At 40.3% G+C, this 22,565-nt stretch overlaps 1 protein-coding gene across 1 annotated transcript; it reads right to left on the reverse strand.

The window, feature by feature from the left end:
* Positions 1–19,541: 19,541 nt before the first annotated feature.
* LOC104453546 (cationic peroxidase 1-like) lies at positions 19,542–22,064 on the reverse strand. Its single transcript, XM_010068137.3, has 4 exons — positions 22,002–22,064; positions 20,317–20,508; positions 20,032–20,197; positions 19,542–19,927 (listed from the first exon to the last, which is right to left on the reverse strand). Exons 1-4 carry the CDS (start codon positions 22,047–22,049, stop codon positions 19,542–19,544), a joined length of 792 nt encoding a protein of 263 aa, XP_010066439.2. The 5' UTR covers positions 22,050–22,064.
* Between the last annotated feature and the right edge of the window lie 501 nt (positions 22,065–22,565).

Below are 22,565 nucleotides of genomic sequence, written 5' to 3' on the forward strand. Positions count from 1 at the left end.
ATCTTCTCTTCCTCGAAAATTTTTCATGGTGTCGAATGTGTTTGTCCATATCCACGAGACTGCGTGATTATTGGGCATTCCATTCGACTGAGCCGGGTTATGAGGACCTGACACGTTAATGCGAGACTGCAACGGTCAGATCATCCTCTTAGCTCCACTTTGTTAAGCCATGTGGATAGAAATTGAGCCTCACATGTCATGTGTGTGTCTATGTGATTATCATCACTTTCCGGTAAAAAGTAAGTGGTCTAAATTCTTTGCAATTTACTTATTTTATTGCAATTTTGTCTGTCCATGACATTAGGTTTCGTCGTCAGTCTTGTTTTATATGCGATGGGGAAAACCGACGTACAAGTCATTTCCACTCCCAAAAAAGAGCTTAAAATGTGGTTGGACCAATTAGATCAAGATGGCTAGAGATATGTGAAAGCTAGGATCGCCCGACTTCTCCCACTGTTAGAGGTCACCATCCACTCTATCGTGATACAGGCGCTCCCACACTTCTAGTGTCCACAAACTTCCACCTTCATATTTAGTAAGTACGAGATGACTCCAACACTTGAAGAATATAGTGTTGCCATTGGAATGCCCTTGGAGAAGGAACTTGTTAGATCGCCTATCGGTATAGATTCTATTTATGAATTATCACAGTTTTTAGAAATTAAAGCCAAAAGAGTGAGGAAAGTTGTCAAAGCCAATTTTTTTGCATGCCCATTTTCATTTTTGGAAGAATGTTTTGCAAATCCGTCAATGATTTCAAAAGCTAGGATCTTCATGTTAGCATTTTTCGGGCTAATCGTTTTTCCTATCGAAGAAATGCCATTAATCCTTCGATTTCATGGGTGGTTAATCGTGTTTGTGACGGGTTAAATTATGTCAATATAGTTTTAGCTGAAACACTTTTGTCATTAAACCGTTTCAAACAAAATGAAGAAAAGATCTTGCGTGCCCTCCCTGAACTTTTACAAATATGGTTTTTCTCACACATAAGAGGTTTTGGGCATCTTATGAAACAATTTAAGATTGATGATTTAAGACACCCCATACAAAAATTTGCGGTCCTGAAACGTTTTTCTCTAGATAAACAGTACGCCCGTTGGATTAATTTTTTGAAAGATCCTGATCCTAAAGCATTCCTATGGCATACTAAATGGTTCCGAGTTGAGGAGGCTAGTTTCTCACACAAGCATGATGAGCCAATCCCGTTGCTGGGCCTTTCTGGTTCGACTTCTTATTATCCATATAGGGTGGCTCGTCAGTACAAAGCTGTTCAAGAAGTTCCTCCGCCACTCAAGACAGAGTTGTTCCAAGTTCGTTTTATTCGAACAGATTATAACTACGTCAACGAGATCCAGATGATCATTGTTGCATGGAGTGAATGCCACCCAGAGAAGATTTTGGTGCCCAAGAGATTGAAAGGCGAGGAAGAGATTCACCGTGCGTCGGCATTCTACATCCAACAACACCGGATTCCCGCCACCTTGTGTCCAGTGGTCCCTGATGTGACTAAGAAGCCCACCCAATATGCACAAATTGAGCATCTTAAGCGGAAAGTGGAAATGCTTGAACTGAAAATAAGAAGCTTCGCAAGGCGCTGGGTTCCCGAAAGCATATAAAATGAGATGTTTTGTTTTTTTAGTTCAATCTTTAGGGACCTTGATTTTAGTTCAGTATTTTCAGTTTTTAGTTCAATGTTTAGGGACTTGAATTTCAATTATTAGTTCATTGTTAAGAAGTTTGGTTCAATGTTTAAAATAAACTTTAAATAAAATCGGGCGTTTAGGCCATTGTCATGGGCCATTTTCCTATCTTGTCATTAGTTTTTACATTATCTCTTTTACACTTAGGTGACAACACGGCTCACCCAAGATCGCCAATCTGTACCCGTTCTAGAGCAACAATGGTTGATAACACTGAACAAACGCGTGTTGCTGAACAAGCTCGCGTTGCTGCCCTCAAATTGGAGATGAGGCAAGTTCTAAATGTTATTGAGCAGCTCTCTAAGCAAATCGATTCTCTCCAAGTAAACACTGCTCTACCAACTCTGCAAGTTGAAGTGGTTTTACCATAACATGCTCCCATGGCTAATCCAAGAGATAAAAGCAAGAATACATCCGCAGTTGGGCCATCAACCTTTGAGGATCCCTCTAGGGTTAAAATTACTAACGCGCCTCAAATTGTTGTTGATGATGAGGTAAAAGTGATACATTCGGATGTATTGAAAACTAAGCAAGAAAAAAGCATGGCAAAAATCGAGTAGAAACTCAAGTAGCTGCAGGGTTCATTTAGCCAAGGCCTAACTGATCTCTCCCTTTATGCAAAGATCAAGATACCAAAGAAGTTCAAAATGCCAGACTTTGAAAAGTATGATGGCACCTTTTGTCTGAAGATCCATTTGCAGACTTATATGGTCAGGATGACCCAATATGTTGATAATATCCCCTTGATGATTCAACAATTTCAAGCAAGCTTGACGGGACCGGCGCTGCAATGGTACATCATGAAGAAGATTAATCTACTGGGGACTTGGGAGGATTTGATGGATGCCTTCTTCAAGCAATATAAGTATAATATTGATGTCACTCTATCTCGAGAAGATTTACTTCGCACTGAGAAAAGAGGACGGAATCTTTCAAGGCATATATGATGAGATGGAGGACCGTTGCTGCTCAAATTACTTCGGAGCCGACAGAAAATGAGCTGATGGATTTAGTCATGAAGACACTCCCGCCTAAATATCGAAGTCGAATGCTAGGATCGACTGCTGAGTCGTTCAATCAACTAATCCCTGTTGGCGAGTGAATTGAAGTAGCCTTGCGTGATGGATGGGCGTCTAATCAAACCAACTCGTATAGGAGAATCTTGACCAAGAAGGATAAGGAACCTGCAGCAGTGGTTAATGCAACTTATGTTCAACCACCTCACCCTGTCTCGAACACTCAACAAGGAGGGGCACGACCATTCTTTGGCTAGCAGAAGAACTATTCCAAGCATCAATTTATGCCTCTTCCTAAGCCCTTCTCCAAGATCTTACCGATCCTTCAAAAGAAAGGATTACTCATTAAGGAGCATAAGCGACCTAATCCCGAGCATTTCCCCAACTATGATCCTTCCAAGACATGTGCTTACCATATGGGGAGGTAGGGCATTTTGTTAATGATTGCTATACGCTACGACACAAAATCCAAAATCTCTTGGATGCCAAGGTGGTCTCATTTCGTGATGCATAGCCAAACATCCAGAATAATCCATTCCCTGATCACCTAGATGCTGTGAATGCCATTTTTAGTTTCGATGCTGGTAGAAAGAAGAACTTGAAAGTGCATGTAGATGATGTTTATAATGATTTAGTTCAAGCTGTATATTATTCAGATGCAGAAGAGCCCACCATGTTTCAGAAGATGCAAAGAGTTAAGACAATGTCCAAGAAGTGGATGATTGTTTACAAAAATCATGTTGACACAGTTTCGACTATCACTCCAATCGTTATTGATCTGGAGGAGGAGTTTTCTAATTTTGAGGATGAATTTACTGGCTTGAACATTGGAGATAACGATCCCCTAGCTTTTGACATGTCACCATTGGAAGATGTGTCGGATGAAGATGGATTAATCATCAACGATGTGCCACCATCAGATAATGAAGAATTGATTCTTGGTGTTATGCAACCCTATGCATACACGACTAATAAGGCGGTACCATGGTGTTATGATGCGGAGATAGATGTGGTCACTTGATTAGGACGCATTTATACTCAAGCCAACTCACAACCTATCAAGCCAGTCACTGAGGAGGAAACTAAAGAATTCTTAACATTAAGGCAAGTGAGTATAACATAATGGACCAACTTCGTAAAATGCCAGCACAAGTCTCCATATTAGAATTGCTTTTGACATCGGAGAAACATCAGAAGTCCTTGATGAAAGTCCTTAACGAAGTACATGTCCTCGAGTCCATCGAACTTGAGAAGTTGGAGGAATTTATGGGGGCCATTTTGTTAAATGACCAGATTGCTTTCTCAGATGATGAAATCCCAGATGAAGGAATAGGACATGGCAAAGCCCTTTATATCTCGGCCAAGTGTCGAAATACCTTGGTGTCCCATGTACTCATTGATAATAGATCGGCTTTAAACATATGCCCTCTAGCAACTCTAAAGCGTCTTGGGTATGATTTGGGGAAAATTCGCGCAGCTAAAACCTCTATTCGAGCATTTGATGGAACCAAAAAAGAAGCAGTTGGGGAAGTTGATTTGGACTTGCAAATAGGGCCAGTGCTATTTAATGCAGTTTTTCAGGTCCTGGACATACCCACAGCATTCAACTTTTTGTTAGGATGTCTATGGATTCATGCAGGGAGTTGCCAAGCATCCAAAAAGGCGAATTCGAAAACATGTGAAGGGTAAATTGTGTTGATTCCAATTGCTCATTTTCATAGTGTCTCTGACATGATTCTTTTTTTCCTTTGATAAGAAAACATCAAACACTTAAAGGCAAATGCAAGTGAATGGTAATGTTGAGTTACCAAATATCCACGAGGGTGAATCCAAGAAATGTTAGCACCCAAAGGATAAAAGCGAATGAAGGGTAATAATGTATCGTTTCCAACATTTCAATCCCTAAAGATTTTTGCACTAACATAATTTTTCACATTCTTTACAGGGCTATTGGGTCACCATGCCACAAGTAAGTACCCTTCTTCTCAAATTATTAAAAGAATTAAAAATGGAGAATTTCCATTACAAAAAAAAAAAAAAAACCTTTTGTGCTTTCCTAGAGACAAGCGCAAAAATGAATAATTGAGAAAAAAATTCTACAAACTTTTTTAGCATCATTTTTATCTCAAAATTGTTTTCTCGTTTTGTGGATTATTCATTTTGAATCAAATTTCCCTATGAAGATTGGCCTACTCAGATGATCTCGGCAAAGTGAAATAGAGACGTTAACCATGCCAAGCAAGAAGTGCTTAAGATGAAGAAAGGCAAGCCATTTCCAAACACGTCCTTCAAACACTTTTGAGAGTTGAGTAAGAAGCAACCTTCTCTTAGGACGAATGATTCATTCATATTGAGCGCAAAGATCATAATGATAAAGGCATCTCCTTCATCAATCCCAAGTATCGCAATAATCTCTTGCTTTCCCTTTGGGCCGAGTAAAGATGATCCTTCAAGGTACCCCTATTGAGAACGACCCTACATTGGGGCAGCATAAGAGGTTACGGTCATGTTGCAGAGCGAAAGATTAAGAAAGATTATATTACTTTCACTTGCATTAATCTTCTGGTAATAGCTTCAGAGGAATTCTCGTCAGAGCTTGACTCATCCCAAGGTGAAGAAGAGCATTTCCTTCTCTACCCAAACATTGATACCTATTGCTTTAACCAATTTAGGCCTGATTGTTCATTTCTAAATCTCGAGCAGTGATCATCTCCCTTCATTGGGGCAATGCATAAGCATCGACCACATAAAATTGACATTTATGAGAAAACATTAAAAAAAAAAAAACATCTCGAAAGTCATAAGAGTTCTAAAAGTTCAAAGAGCAAAAAGTTCGACAAATTAGGGAGCATGAAAAAGTAATGTGCCTGGTAAAAGCAAGGCCAATGCCCATCAAGAAAAAGAACCAAAAGTTGCATCTTATGTGAAAAAAATTATCAAAGTCCAAGCGCTTGCGTAAAAAATCATCGCAAGTGCAAAGGAAATTGGAAAAAAAAAAGGGGGGCAAAGTTCCCATGCAGGAATGGTTAGTCAAGGGACTTTCAAGATGTACTATGTTTCCAAAGCCAAATGCTTTCAAAAGGTCGAGTGACCTAGTCATGATGCCATGATGATCATCGACTCTTTAAAACCCTCTTGAAAATTTTAAGCCTTTCGAGTCTCTCCTGAGCCAACATTACAACCCTCTTCCGAAGTCTCTTCTGATTGGGATGATTTGAGCGAAATGAGAATGCCACAAAGAAGCTATTACATGAAGGAGATGAGGTAATTCTATCTTTTCTTATCTTCCAAGTTCTTGACTTGTAAACCCGATGAAGATAGCAACAAATGTTCCTTTATTGACCTCAAAGCAATAATTTCTTTATATAAGCCCTAACCGAGCCTATATTACAGTCCTTTCAAAAGACCTTTTTGATCGATTAGATTGTTCTAATCGCGAATGTTTCTAAAAGCCTTTGACATGGGTTGTGTGAGATACCATTGGCAATCAATTACTTCTTACGCGAATAGATGGGATCGAGCAGTCATTTTATCAAGAGTGTGTAAGAAATCCTTTTTTGACTAAGAAGCTCTAGTTTGGCATTCTTAATGAGCCTTTTTCACGAGCTGTAGCCATTATATAAGAACTTGTCTCCTAGAGAATTTGATGATTAATAATATATCCCCGAGCAAGATGACAATTTTGCGTCACATTATGCTGATTGACATTGATTTTTTTTTTTTTTTAAGCATTCGGACTTAGCTTGATTAGTTTGTTCAATTAATGTTGCGATATTGCCAATACGTTTCTTGATGACGTCCCTAATGACATTTGTTCATGTTGAGTTTGACAGGATTCCTCAGTGAAATCATGCAGTTTTTAAAAGGTTCGTGGGTCTATTCTTAAACCACGAGATTCGTGGGTTGATCCTTAAACCACACAATTCGTGAGACGATCCTTAAACCACACGATTCATGGGTCTATCCTTAAACTACAAGATTTGTGGGTCCATCATTAAACCACACGGTTCGTGGGTCCATCCTTAAACCACACGATTCGTGGGTCCTTCCTTAAACCACGCTTTTAAAATGTTTATGAGTCTATCTTTAAACTGTGATTTTCAAAAGGTTCATGGTCAACCTTAACCATGTCATCTGCAAAGGTTCATGGGTTTTCCTCAAATCATATATTTTCAGCCTAGTCAAAACTCATTGTTACACGGTGAGACTTCGTCCCTATCCTTCTTCTTATGACCCGGTAGGTTTCTGTAGCCCAGAATCCCTCCATTTCTTCTTATGACTCGGTGGACTTCTGTAGCTCGGAGTCCTTTTCCTTCTTCTTATGATCAGATGGGCTTTTGTAGCCCGGAGTCCTTCTCCTTCTTCTTATGACCCAGTGGACTTCTGTAGCCCAGAGTCCCTCTCCTTCTTCTTATGACCCGATGGGCTTCTGTAGCCTAGAGTCCTCCCCTTCTTCTTATGACCTAATGGACTTTTGTAGCCCGGAGTCCCTCTCCTTCTTCTTATGATCCGATGGGTTTTTGTAGCTTGGAGTCCTCCCATTTTTCTTATGACCCAATGGGTTTTTGTAGCCTAGAGTCCTCCCATTTTTCTTATGATCCGGTGGGCTTCTGTAATCCGGAGTCCTCCCCTTCTTCTTATGACCCGGTGGACTTTTGTAGCCTGGAGTCCTTCTCCTTCTTCTTACGACCTAGTGGGCTCCTGTAACCCGGAGTCCTCCCCTTCTTCTTATGACCCGGTGAGCTTCTGTTGCCTGTGTTGGAGAAATCTTCTTGAAGTGTTTTGAAGTTGACAAAACGTTTCTATCAGTCTAGTCTGAAGGCTTGCAGACTCTGCTGTTCAAAGTCTGAAGACCTCCGGACAGCCAGACTCAAGACTCAAAGTCTATCCTCATTGACAGTCTCTAATCCGTTGTAGAAAGGTTATCCAGAACTGGATGTTCCGTTGAGGATTTAACCTTATCAACTGGAGAAGATCTTGTGGCTGGAGAAGACATAACGGAGTCCTTTGATTGATCGAAGATTGACTCGATAAATTGAAGATCCGGTGATTTCCTAAATAGTATTGGAAGGTTCTGCTTATGGAAACCAAGATCCTGATTGTATGGGCGAACAGGATTGATGGGCTATCAACACGTTCCTTTAATAGCTTGGACAATCTTCCTAATTGATTCCGTCCAACGGGTAGATTGGAGGAATTCCTTTTGTAAGTGCCAACGGGTATGATGGCATAAAGGAGTATATAAGGAAGACTGTCTTAGTTGTTCAAGTAGTGCGCGATAGAAGAATTCCAAAGTCTGAAGCTCTTTTTGTTTAGACAAATCCTTTGAGCGAATACTTGTATACGAAAGAGAGAGTCTATATTTGTGAGAAATCTTGAGGAGGTGTGGTAGAACATCTACACTTTGTGGAATCAAGGCAAAGCCGTGCTGTAACCTCTCTCTTGTTCATAGTGGAATCCAGCCAATAGGCTGTCGGTGAAGAAGAGTGGACGTAGGCTTGATATAAGCCGAACCACTATAAACCGCGTGTTCAATTTTCTCTTCTCTCAGTCTTACTTTGATTATCGTTTCCTCCAACTGTCTACTATTGTGCAATTGATTGAGAAAAATTCTTTATATACCTATTCACCCCCCTCTAGGTACTCATACTAGCAATATCAATTGGTATCAGAGCCTGTGTACTTACTTTATTTGAAGTGTTTTACTTTGTAGTAAAAGATCCATGGCTAGTATGCTAGCACTAGGGCTGATGGAAGGGCAAAGCAATACCAGACCACCCTACTCTGATGGAAAGTATTACAACATCTGGAAGAACAAGATGAAAGCTTTCCTTCGATCAAAGGATCCCCTGGAATGGGACGTTGTAGAAAAAGGAATTACTCCTACCACTGCATCAGTCTTTGAAAGAGGAAAAGAAACTGATGAAACCAGCGGAATGTCTCAGGAAGAAATAATCAAGAGACAAACACTCGATGCAAAAGCAATTTACTCCTTATATTGTGCTTTATCACCAACTGAATATAATAGAATATCTTCTTGTGGTACAGCAAAAGAAGTTTGGGACAGATTGCATATCACCTATGAAGGAACAGATCGAGTGAAGGAAACAAGAATCAACATTCTTCTCGGTCAATACGAAGCCTTCAAAATGAAACCAGGAGAATCTATATCTGACGTGTTTAGTCGTTTTTAGATATTGTGAATGGTCTTGAAAATCAAGGTCAACCAACTTCGATCCCATGAAGGTAAACAAGCTACCGCGTGGACTCTCAAGGGATTGGAATCACATAAAGACTTCGATAAGAGAGACGCAAAGAATTATGCCACTATCGTCGACGAGCTAATTGGAACTCTTCGGTCTTATGAAGTGGAACCGATCAATGAAGATGAAGATCCAAAAGGTAAGAAATCCATTGCGTTAAAATCAAATGATGATTCGATGATACAGATTCTCGAAGATGATGTGGACGATGAGGAGCTTGCTCTCATGATAAGAAGATTCAGAAAACTGAATAGAAAAGTAAAAAGGTTCAACTCAAAGAAACAAAGCTTTCAAAGACAGCAGACCAAGTCTGTTGATGATGAGGAACCAAACAAAGACGTAGTCTGCTTTGAATGTAAGAAAAAGGGACACATCAGATCCAACTGTCCTCTTCTGAAGAAGAAGAGAGGAAAAGCTGAAAAATTTCGAAAAGCTCCCAAAGCCGAAACCTGGAGTGATACAGAGTGTGAAGAAAGTGATAATGAATATGCCAATCTATGTCTGATGGCACAATCAGACTCAGACAATGAATTTGAGGCAAGTAATTTTAAAATTCCTGTCAAAGTTTCTAAACATATTGATGAATTATGTTTTAGTCTTAAGACTTCTCTCAAAAGAATTTCCGAACTGAAAAAGGAAAACTCAGCTCTAAAACAAAAGGAAAATGTTTTAGTAGAAAGAGTTAAAAGTCTAGACTTGACTGTTTCCAATCTTAAAGAAAATGAAGATAATCTTTCAAAAGAAAATGTCTTTTTAAAAACAGACTTATCAAATATATCAAAGAAATTTTCAATAGGGTCTGAAAAACTTTAGAAAATTCTTTCAGCACAAAGACCTTACTTCAATAAGTCCGGTCTAGGTATGTCGAAGAAACAATTCCCCCGATTGATTTTCCTAAAGTAAAAGAAAGAATTAAGAAAAAAACTGTCGAGAGAGGTTTACAAAAATCACTTCAAGAAAGTTTTTGTAAAATCTGTAGGTAGAAATGCTCTAAAATGTTCAAAATGCAACAGTCCAGGATCACTTTGAAAAGAGTGTCCTATGATTTGGAAACCTGTTAAGAGAATATGGGCTAATCGCTTATGTTACTAACACCAAAGGACCCAAGAAAGTTTGGGTACCAAAGAAAGCTTGAGACTCTTTTTTAAATGTAGGTCACCGTCAAGAAAAAGGTAAAGTGGTATCTTGACAGTGGATGCTCAAGACACATGATAGGAGACTCAAATTGTTTTATAAAGATTGCTCGAGTAAATGGTGGAAAATTTTCATTTGGAGGAAACAACAAAGGGAGTATTGTGGGATTTGGAACTGTGAAAATTGGAAATCTCACAATAAGTAATGTTTCCTTAGTGTAAGGACTCAATTACAATCTTCTCAGCATAAGTCAATTGTGTGATACTGGTTTCAAGATCTTCTTTCAAGAAGGAATATGTTCTGGAATCAGTAAAGACTCTACACAGTCCTTCATGGGTCGTAGACATCGAAACATTTATCTTCTGGATGTGAAACCAAATGAATCGCAATGTTTTATCTCAATTCAAGACGAAGCAAGCTTATGGCACAGAAAGCTTGGTCATGTCAACATGAAGCAATTAGCCAAAATCTCATCAAAGCAGCTTGTTCGAGGACTACCCAAATTACCTTATCAAAAGAATGATCCATGCACTCCATGTATTCTGGGAAAGCAGGTAAAAAATTCATTTAAGCCAATAAATCATGTCTCTACTAATCATGTACTACAGTTGCTGCATATGGATCTCTTCGGACCAACCAGAACACAGAGTATTGGAGGTAAGAAATATTTCCTAATAATTGTGGACGATTACTCCCGTTTTACTTGGGTATATTTCCTTGCAAATAAGTCTGAAACCTTCTCGTATTTTGAAAAGTTTGATAAAAAGGTTCAAAATGAAAAAGGATGTGTTATCTCAAGTATAAGAACAGATCATGGAGGTGAATTTGAAAATCAAGATTTCACAAAATTTTGTGATGAATCTGGCTTCAATCATGTGTTCTCCTCTCCATATACTCCTCAAAGCAAAATGGAGTTGTGGAAAGAAAGAACAGATCTCTTCAGAAATGGCTAGAACTCTTTTAATTGAAAGCAAGATTTCTTCACGATTTTGGGCTAAAGCTGTTTCAACAGCTTGTTATATCATAAATAGAGTCTTCTTAAGACCTATTCTAGAGAAAACCCCTTATGATTTGTTCAAAGATAAGAAGCCTATTGTTTCATACTTTCATGTATTCGGTTGCAAATGTTTTATATTGAAAAATGCAAAAGATCGAGTTGGTAAGTTTGAAGAAAGATCAGATGAAGGTATCTTCCTTGGATATTCTACATCAAGCAAAGCCTTCGAGTCTATAACAAGAAGAGCCAGTCGTGGAGGAGTCAATGAATGTCAAATTTCAAGACTCAACGCAAGATGAATCAAGTCAGACTCATCAAGAAGAGTTTGAACCTGCTCCAGACCTTCCAAAGCTTACAACTCAAGAAGCATCTCAGACTCTGGAAAACTAGCTTCTGGATGTTCGTGAAGATCCAAACAAAGAAAGAGATCATCAACCAGACAGATCAACGAGTAACTGGAAGCATAAGTCCAGTCATCCCAAAGATCTTATAATCGGCGAAATGAATGAAGGAATTCGCACCGGATCCAAAAGGCGAGAAGAGTCTAGTCTTTGTGGCTCTCGTTTCTGAAATTGAACCAAAAAGCATAGAAGAAGCTTTATCTGATGAAAGCTGGATTGAAGCTATGCAAGAAGAGCTCAGACAGTTCAGCATTAATGATGTCTGGGAATTGACATCCAAACCAAAAGGTAAAACTGTTATTGGAGATAAATGGGTGTTCAGAAACAAGATGAATGAGAAAGGAAAAGTCGTACGAAACAAAGCAAGACTCGTGGCCAAGGGATATACGCAAGAAGAAGGAATAGACTATGATGAGACTTACGCTCCAGTAGCAAGGTTAGAAGCTATTCGACTGTTACTTGCGTTTGCTTGTTATAAGAATTTTAGGTTATTCCAAATGGACGTCAAAAGTGCCTTCCTAAATGGATTTATCCAAGAGGAAGTTTATGTGGAACAACCACCAGGGTTTGAAGACCCAAAGAAACCAGACTCAGTCTTTAGACTGAAAAAGGCTTTGTATGGTTTAAAGCAAGCACCTCGAGCTTGGTACGACAGATTAAAAATTTTCTAAGTCTATGCAGGATGAATTTGAAATGAGTATGATGGGAGAGTTAACATTCTTTCTTGGTCTTCAAATAAAACAATTGAAGGAAGGAACTTTTATTTATCAAGAAAAATATGTTAATGATCTTGTCAAAAGATTTGACTGGAAAAGTGCAAAAAGACCGACATACCGATGTCAAGTTCTTTGAAGATAGACAAAGATGAAGAAGGGAAGAAAGTTGATCAAAAGCTGTACAGGAGCATCATTGGTTCACTTCTTTATCTTACGCTTCTAGACGACATTTTGTTGAGTGTTTGCATCTGTGCAAGGTTTCAATCAGATCCTAGAGAATCCCATCTCAGTGCTGTGAAACGCATCATTAAATACGTTGCTTCATCATCAAGCATTGGTCTTTGGTATCCTAAGAAATGAGACTTTAATCTTCTGGGATATTTAGACGCAGATTTGGCCGGTTGCAGAGTTGATAGAAAGAGCACTTCGAGAACCTGCCAGTTGCTTGGAAGTAGGACAGTGTCTTGGTTTTCAAGGAAACAAAGCATTGTGTCTCTTTCAACAACAGAAGCAGAGTATGTAGCCCTGGGAAGCTGCTGTTCGCAAATTCTATGGATAAACAACAGCTAAGAGACTTTGAAATTGAAGACTCATGCACGGAGATTAATTGCGACAACACCAGCGCTATCAACCTCACCAAAAATCCAATTCTCCACTCAAGAGCAAAGCATATAGAGATTCGACATCACTTTATTAGAGACCATGTTCAAAATGGAGATGTTTCAATTCAATTTGTTGACTCAAAGAATCAGGCGGCGGATATATTCACAAAGCCTTTGGAGAAAAATCAATTTGAGTCTACACGCTCCAGACTCAACATTTTAAGGTATGAGGATATCAAAGTCTAAAGACTTTCAGACTCAGACTTACAAGACTTTATCTAAAAGATAGTCTTGGTACGTCCGTCGACCGTAAGTCTTTCTCTCTTGAATCTCATCTTGAAAAGGTACGATCGTCGGAATTTGTGTTTAAATTGTTGCTATATTTAATTGACGTAAATATTGCATCGTTTCATTTTCAAAAGGGAAGTTATTTTTTAAATGGCTATTTTTGCGGAAAAAGACAGTTATTTTGAAAAGGCATATTTTTATTTCCTTTATAACGGTTCGTTTATCCCTCTTTTAACCGATCGTGAACTGTCGATTCCTCTTCACTTTTCTCTCAAAAACCCTAGAAAGCATCAATCCTCCATTCCCGTTTGTCTTCTTCGTTTAATCTTCAAAAAGTTGTCATCTTTCCGGGAAAGTCAAGCAAGGAATCTTCCAAAACCGAGAAAGATGTCATCTTCAAGAAAGTCTTCGAGAATTGCAAGCGGGGGACCACGGCGGATGAGTGAGGGGCCTACGCACTTCGATCTTGCGAAGATGAAGTGACTCAGGAAACAGCAAGCGAGCCCACAACATTCTCAACAGCGTCATTCTCCTCCATCTAGTCCTCAAGGCGTTGATCATCAACAACAAGAAGAAATCATCGAGGATGCGGACTCGTAAGAGTTCAAAAGCCCGCTTATATTTACCAGTTATATCGTGCCCTAAAAGGAATTCGTACTCCTTTGAACTACATTGATGATTTTCTTAAAGACAAAGGACATGGGAACGAATATATCTTTCTGAAAAAAATGGAAAGTTTGGGAATTGCTCGAAAATGGGTGGCTGAGGAAACCCTTGCAAATATTCCAAGTGATCCTCGTGACTGGGGGCCGAATCCTGTAGATGGGAATGATGATGATAAATTATACAGTCAATTCCAACCGAAAATGGGTGTTGCGGTTGATAATCAAGGAAAAATGGGAGATTTGTTCAGATCAAAGGAGCAAAAGGATCTATACTCGAAATTGCTGAAGCGTGGGGTAATAAACCCTAGAAGTGTAGATTTTGATTTTCTGGATGCTGTGAATATGAACTTGAGGGAAAAGTTCAGTTATCTTCAACTTAAAAAGTTCTGCTCTGACTCTACAGAGGCCTATGCTGAATTAACTGCATATTTCTATTCAAATCTAAGCTTTTTGGATGCGAATAGATTCTCGTTCAGCGTTAAAGACCAAGATTATGTTGTGGATATGAATATGCGGCAGATGTGTTAGAAGTCGAAAGAGGAAGATATCAACCAATCAAAGTTTCCATTGCTCGAGCCACTCTTGAACCGGTGAAGGACAGGAGAACAAATGAAAAGATCACCTACTTAAGGATGGGTGCATTCAACATCTTGCTTCACAAGATTGTGATTAATTGCCTCCGACCGAAATCAACTTCCAAGACTAATGTTTCAAGTTCAGAGGCCAAGCTGATGTATGCCATTCTCTTTGGAAAAAGGTTTTCTCTTCCTCACACTGTGATGTTTCACATGTATAGAGCAATGATGAAGGACAGAGGTCAACTCCCTTACCCAAGCCTTGTTACGAAGTTATTCAGACATCTGAATATTCAGCCTCCACAAATCTTTTGTGTTCGACCTTGCGATCATATGGTGGTAGGACTGAAAATGGTGACCAAAATGCATCCAAGGAACCGAGCAAGGAGTTGGAGAAATTCAAGAGAAGACTCTGCTAAATCTCATCAAATCTCTTCTGCAGCTAAAAGAAAAGGGAAGGAGCCCATGGTTGCTCCATCCAAGAGAAGAAGAGCTCTCCTCGTTGAGGATGAAGATGATGAGGAAGACATCACCATCTCTCGCATTGGCTTTGAAGAATTTAAGTCGTCTGTTCCACGAAAGAATCGGATCAAATGACGAAAGAAGCGAGAGGAGAAAGAAGAAGAAGAAATAGAAGCTGAAAAAGAAACAGAGGAGGAAAGACCAGAAGAAGAAAGAAGAGAAGAAGAAGAACCTGAGGAACACTCTTCTCCACCTGTAGGCATGGAAACAGGGGGAGATCAGGAGAAAGGAGTGAAGTCTTCATGTCCTAATGCAAGTGAAGGAGTCAGTCGCTCACCAGCAGACCCAGAGGATGTTTATGCATCTTAGTTTCCAGAAGAAGGTCATGAAGTTTCATCGCCAAACCTGCGCGATTATGCTGATCTACCATTGTCTGCATTCACTCCATCAGATCGAGCTGAAGCAAGTACTCAGACTGATAATGGAGCAGATTTTCGCAGAATCATGGATATTCTCTTGGAGATGCGAGGTCAAATTTATGCCTTGGGATGCAAAGTTCAAAGCTTGAAGAATGAAGGTCAAGCTTCTTCCTGTTCATTGAATGATAAAATGCAAGCCCTCTCTCGTTCGTAATCAGGCCAATGCCAAGAGTGAGGAGATTGCACAACTAAAAGAAGACTTTAAAAGGCTGGAAGGCATCGTTCAGTCTATGGAAGATTTCCAGCTTGTCCGCATTCCTAAGCAATCTTAACTTCATCTCATCCTTTTTAATGATGACAAAAAGGGGGAGAGATGCAAGATTTGATCAAAAACTTTTTCATTCATTAAACTTTTAATTGTTTGTTGTTTTGTGGTGGTTTGTGGTTTGAACTCGTTTGACTTTGTTTTGTGTCGGATGAGAACCGAACTAGACTTGGACTTGACTGCTTCTATTAACTAATATTGATATCTTATGGATGGCTTCATCATATCTTTGGACTAACCTATTTTCTGTGGTTGCAGATTCTAGTGTTATTCGTTAGCCATTTACCTCTATAAGATATGTATATGTGTTTGAGAAATGTTTTGCAGGTCAAAGATATCCAAATCTACAGGAAAGTTTTGTCACCATAAAAAATGGGGAGATTGTTGGAGAAATCTTCTTGAAGTGTTTTGAAGTTGACAAAACGTTTCTATCGATCTAGTCGAAGGCTTACGTGACTCGCTGTTCAAAGTCCGAAGACCTCCAGGACAACAGACTCAAGACTCAAAGTCTATCCTCATTGACAGTCTCTAATCCGTTGTAGAAAGGTTATCCGAACTGGATGTTCCGTTGAGGATTTAACCTTATCAACTGGAGAAGATCTCGTGGCTGGAGAAGACATAACGCAGTCCTTTGATTGATCGAAGATTGACTCGATAAATTGAAGATCCGGTGATTTCCTAAATAGTATTGGAAGATTCTGCTTATGGAAACCGAGATCCTGATTGTATGGGCGAACAGGATTGATGGGTTATCAACACGTTCCTTTAATAGCTTGGACAATCTTCCTAATTGATTCCGTCCAACGGGTAGATTGGAGGAATTCCTTTTGTAAGTGCCAACGGGTATGATGGCATAAAGGAGTATATAAGGAAGACTGTCTTAGTTGTTCAAGTAGTGCGCGATAGAAGAATTCCAAAGTCTGAAGCTCTTTTTGTTTAGACAAATCCTTTGAGCGAATACTTGTATACGAAAGAGAGAGTCTATATTTGTGAGAAATCTTGAGGAGGTGTGGTAGAACATCTACTTTGTGGAATCAAGGCAAAGCCGTGTCTTGTAACCTCTCTCTTGTTCATAGTGAAATCCAGCCAATAGGCTGTCAGTGAAGAAGAGTGGACGTATGCTTGATATAAGCCGAACCACTATAAACCGCGTGTTCAATTTTCTCTTCTCTCAGTCTTACTTTGATTATCGTTTCCTCCAACTGTCTAGTATTGTGCAATTGATTGAGAACAATTCTTTATATACCTATTCACCCCCCTCTAGGTACTCATACTAGCAATATCAGCCTGGAGTCCCTTTCCTTCTTCTTATGACTCAGTGGACTTTTGTAGCCCGGAGTCCTCCCATTCTTCTTATGACTCAGTGCGCTTATGTAGCCCGGGGTCCTCCCATTCTTCTTATGACCCGGTGGGCTTTTGTAGCTTGTAGACTCTCCCCTTCTTTTACGACACAACGTGTTTCCGTAGGCCGGAGTCTTTCTTCCTCTTATTAACAAAATGCGCTTCCATAGTTATGAGTTTTTTCTGTCGACTTAACGCGTGCCTATGCACCCAGGGTCTCTCTAACATTGAAATAATTTAGGTGTCTTCTATCTTTGAATGCAACCTCTTTAAGGCTACATTCAAAGAGAGGCAGCTGTATTGACACCTAATTTTTCTTTTCCTCAAATGCATAATTTTAAAAATATAAAAAATTAATTAAAAATTATTAATTATTAATTTAAAAAAAAAAGGAAAAAAAGAAAAATTTGAAATCGAGAGAGGTCGGATCGACCGGATCAAACCTTGGCCCAATCCACCTCTTTTCTTTTTGTCCCTACCTGGCCCAAGTTGTTTCCCCTTGGGCCCAGCCCACGCCAACTTCTCCCTCCTTCCTAGCCATCCTTGCACGCAGGGGGACCTGGGGAAAAGAAAAAGTAGCAGCAAGGGGCAGAGAAAAAGGGAGGAAAAACCTAGAAACAAAGAGAGGGAGAGAGTGGAAGACTTGTCATCGCCGATCTTACTGCCGCCGCCGCCCGACCAACCGCGAACGTCATTGTCTCCCCAAAACTCAAAGAGAGAGAGAGCTCGAGGGAGAGAGAAAAATTTGGGGAGGAGGAGGATAGCAACTGAGGAGAGAGGAGGCCTTGCCGCCTCAACTCGATGCCGTTTGAGCCGCCGCCCTCCTGTCCCTCGCCACTTGACTTGCAACACCCACTGTCGCTGCTGCCGGCCACCGCTGCTCCCAGTCCCCTCGCCAATGACATCGCTCAAGCTAAAAAACCACGGTGACATCCTTGACAAGGAAGTCCCGACGCCGTTCCTGAGCGATCCACCACGAGATCCACCGTGCAAGGCTGTTATCACCTTGTCATGGCAAGCCGTCGATCGCCACCGTGCCATTTCCCCCCGCTGCCACCCACTCCTGCCATTCCGCCACCAAACGCCATCCCTCGACTAAGCCCCATGCCATCAAACTTAAATCCCCCCTGGGAGATCAACCTACTGCTATCATCCGCTGCGTCACCGCCAGCTTCAACATTAAGCTGCCATTTCCCAGCACCATCCCGACCACCTCCAGCAATTGTTGGTGCTACCTATCACAGCTACCCTCCTTGACACCACCAAGAAGCTGAAAGGTAAAAGTCGCAAAATGTCGAGTCAACACTGGGTCAAGCCGAAGCCCTTATCAGGTAGGGTTTTGGCCGAAATTGGGTCAAGTGAGTGGGTTAGCCAGGCTGGTCTCTTGTTTTCTTGGGCCTGGCACATATGGGGCCTTGAAAACTCCATGGGTTGGCTTCGTGGGCCGTTTCCTTTTAAGAAGAAATAGGGAGGCCCGATTTGGGCCCATGCGATAGGCCCGTCCGAGCCGTTGGTGGGCAACCCAAGTCGGCCCCAACCTAGGAATCTGACCCAGGTCGTTTTTAATATTATAATAATATTTAAATAATATTTAAAAATATATATATATTTTTAATATATTTAAAAATTTTAAAAAAATTGAAAATCCAAAATGTAGGGTTTGGTTAGATATTGCTATGTCTTACTTTCTTAGTATAATTTGGCCATCATTTGCTCGTATTTTGATTATATCACATGTTTAATTTACATGTTTAACTATGTTTGTAATTGTTTAGCTAGATGTGTTAATTTTGTTGCAATTAGGATCTTGGTAGCTATGATTGCGCACCTGCATGATCACTTCATATGTTAGTGGATAGGTACAAAAATCAATCCAAATTGACTAAAAAAAATATTTTTATTCCTAAAATGAATAAGATTAGGTACTGAAATGGCACTAATTGATTAATTAGTGTAATCAAGTCCTTGACCCTAGATTCTCTGGTTGCGTAGGAAGTGGGGTATACTCCCATACCTTATTTGGTTTCTAGCCGATCCCAATAGGGTAGTGGCGACTCATTTTTGTGAAATTATTTAGAATACCCCAATGTCATGCAAGGTATGGGCTTGGGAGAACCCGCGCCTAATCATGAGCCTTAGGCTCGTCCTTTAAGCAATACCCCTAAACCTATTCCCTCCCCCCAAGGGTAGATCGCGATAGGCATTGGCCTAACAAGGCCCACAAGCAAAACAAACGTGGAAGGGAAAGGAATTGTCAAATTTTACTTCCAAAGCTCCCTTGTCGTCTAATGCATACGCAATATTGTGAATTTCAGAAAGAAAAATGCTAGACGTGTCCGAGAGTTCTTACCATTATAATTTGCTTCACGTGAATCCCCAATCGTAAAAAACCTCAGTTGGATTTAATTCTAACACAATTTAAATATATTGAAACTGTAAATATTGAAATTGTGATTACACCACGTGTTACAACCACGCGAACACCACTTTGATGCGTTATACATAGATATTAAAAGTGGGACCAACCATCCCAGATAGACAATACATTGGACCCTTTATTATCAAAGTAAACCTGAGAACATAAGAGATGTAATACCAAGACTTTAAAGATAGCAAAAGTAAAACCCACAAGAATCATCAGTTGACTTTCCTGCAGTTCTTCCTAATCTGACCGCTTGAGCCGGTGAGTGGGCTGAGGTTACCCATCTTCACCATGGCGTTAGCAAAATCTGTCATGAAAGTAGCCGAATTGCTACTGTACATGTTCACTTGAGCGTCCGTGGAACCACCACTGAACAATTGCTGGTCCGAGTGAAGAAGCCCCTTTTGGGTCTGCAAGTTCTTGAAGTAGGCGTTGTCAAAGTATGTCGGGCTCATGGTGTCGAGAGGAGAGAGATTGTTGTCACCTCCGGAGCTCTGGCAGTTTGCTTTTAGTGACGTTGCGTACATGCTGTTGATGTCGCTCTCATTATAAAGTCGGGTCCGGAAAGTTGTGCATCGGGCTTGACCTATCGTGTGCGATCCTATTGACAACAATTGAACAGTTTTTGTAAATCGATCTTAGTAAATCAGTCGAGCTTTATTATAATTCTTTATTATAAAATGCAACCAAAAAAAAAACGAAGACCTGAAAGTGCCACCATTTCTTTGGCAGTGAAGCCTTTGTTAGAGAAGGCGGTGATGAGGTCGCTAAGGCTCAAAGTTGAGGCAGGAAGGTCGCTATTAGCAGCACTTAGGCTTGCGGTGGTCGAGTCTCTTCTTCCTAATAAGACTGTCCAACTTGGGCCACCTAACTGAAAATTAAATAAACAAATAAATCCAAACATGTTAGTGCTAATATAGAAAGGTAACATAGCATGTGATTTTTTCCTCCCAATTGATCGCTAGTGTTGAGAAGAAAATGTGCACTTACGGCAACAACAGAATCACGCGCGGCGACGGCCAAGATGTCAGCACAGGACACGACCCCAGGGCAGCTGCTCTCCAGTTGGGACTTGATTTTGTCGATCACCTCGTATCCATGTATGGAATTGTCATTCGCGTCGGCGGTCTTCTCCCCGGTGAAGTTCATGGTGTCATCCAACAAAATCGACGCGTCACATCCCTGTTTCATATTTTGCACCACACATTATTAATCAGCCATTCTAGTTGGAAAATCGATCCGATTGGCGTTCATTTCATTCATTGGTTGGTTGGAGACAGGAGGTTTGGGTGTTGTAAATTTTCCTGAAATTAGAGCATAAACACTGGTTGTTTCCCTTATCATTCCCCCTTTTTGTCCCCTACTATGAACGACTTGAGACACCAGTTTGGACGGGGGTGACACTCTTTCTCATGCCTTTTGACTTTACTCCGAGTTGTTTCTCATGGAACAATGCATCCAATAATCGTCGGACTAGAAACAAAATGATTGCGCTGTGAAGTGTTCTCTAAATCAAGATTTTTGGTTAGCAACATGGCACGTTCTTTAATATTTAACAGAGGGGAGTAACCGACTTTATGATTCACTAGAATTAGCCTGAGCTTGGCCTTCTCGAATGACCAATTATGTATCAATTAAGAATGAAAATCTAGATGATTTCCAACCTATATAGGAAAAAGAAAAGCAACCCACAAATCTAATCGAGAAAATTGTAAACATGTCATATTTGTTATTTAAAAAATCGATCAGCCTTTGACTATCAAGATCAAAGTAGAGACGGCATGTTTGATGGAGAAAGGTCCATTAGGATGCAGGCAACTCTTAAATTATGCACAACGAACACAAAGAAGGTACACTAAATCAATTAGTTAATTTAGATTGACACTCTAAATTTGTGTTGGAAGCAAACTAGTGAGGCCATGCACAAGGTGCAATTCATTTATTCAAAGATCTAATATGATTTTTAGAATACCATTGGATTAAGAAATTCCATTAAAACTGATATTTTACCATAAAATATCATTTTAAATTTAGAAAAGCATGGCAACCAAAGGGATGGTGATCAAAATATGATTGAAACCTATTGAGGAAGACTGATTGGTTTTGCCAAACGTGATAAACGCCTATTTGACTTAAAAAGCATGGCCGTCTCTCTCTCTTTTTTTCCAGCTGCAACGTTTAGGACCTTTGCATGATCTAAATCATCGAGTTCATCGGGTTTAAAACAGGTAGCTAATCATACACGCACATCTTATCAACAGCATGATCAGCATAAAGTACGTTCGCCTGCATGGTTTTATAATAGAGAAAAATATAGCATATATTGTCTGTGTAATAAAAAAAATTAGAGTATACACAACAACATTCTTGTCCACCCTTGGTAAACTCACAAAAATGCATGGCCCAACAATATACCAAAAAGGTCAGTCAGACTCGACTAATTCATTATGCGAATCTCGTACCTACTGTTTTGGTTAGCGAAAAAGAGCGTACATTAATGCGTAGAAGCGAAATCTAATGATGCCTTTGACTATGAGGGTGGCTGGAATGTTTCACAAGCACAGGCATAAAGATGCATCATGCACGCACGCTTGCATGCAGCTTGAACGACAGAAGACAAACAAAGGTAGAAATCAATGTGAAAGAGAGGAGAGACTCGGAGGAGAGGGACTTGCATTGACGAAGCAATCGTGGAAGTGAAGGCGGAGCAGCGACCCGTCCATGCTGGCCTCGCTGGACACTGCGGAGCTCACGCCGGACTTAATGGTGTGGAGGGCGCTGGGACAGGATGTGGAGTAGAAAGTGCTGGACAGCCGAGCCGAGGCTGTTCCAAGTAGGAAACACAGCAACAATAAGAAGGCGGGTCTGGCCCGTCTGGGAGAAGAGTTCTCGCAAGCCATCGCTTGGAGTTGAAGTTTCAGCGAAGAAGGAGACAGGCGAAGGAGGAGGAGAAGCACTAGCTTGACGGCTGTGCGCGAAGTGTGCTTTTGTGCGTTGCACTTGAATGAACTCGGGGGTATTTATACAAGAGTTTCTGCACTGTTATGCTTTTTCTTTCTTCTCAAGTCAACGGCATTGGTTGTCTGCATCTATAATAAATGAAATTGTAATTTTGACCAAACAAGTTCAACACCAAATTGATCAATATATATATATAGCCCGATCATGCATAGTCTGGACTAATTAGCTTTCTATTTGCAAACTAACCCTCATCTCACAGTATAGAAATTTTGGGTCTG

Source organism: Eucalyptus grandis, chromosome 1, assembly GCF_016545825.1.
Source record: "Eucalyptus grandis isolate ANBG69807.140 chromosome 1, ASM1654582v1, whole genome shotgun sequence".
Lineage (NCBI taxonomy): Eukaryota > Viridiplantae > Streptophyta > Magnoliopsida > Myrtales > Myrtaceae > Eucalyptus > Eucalyptus grandis.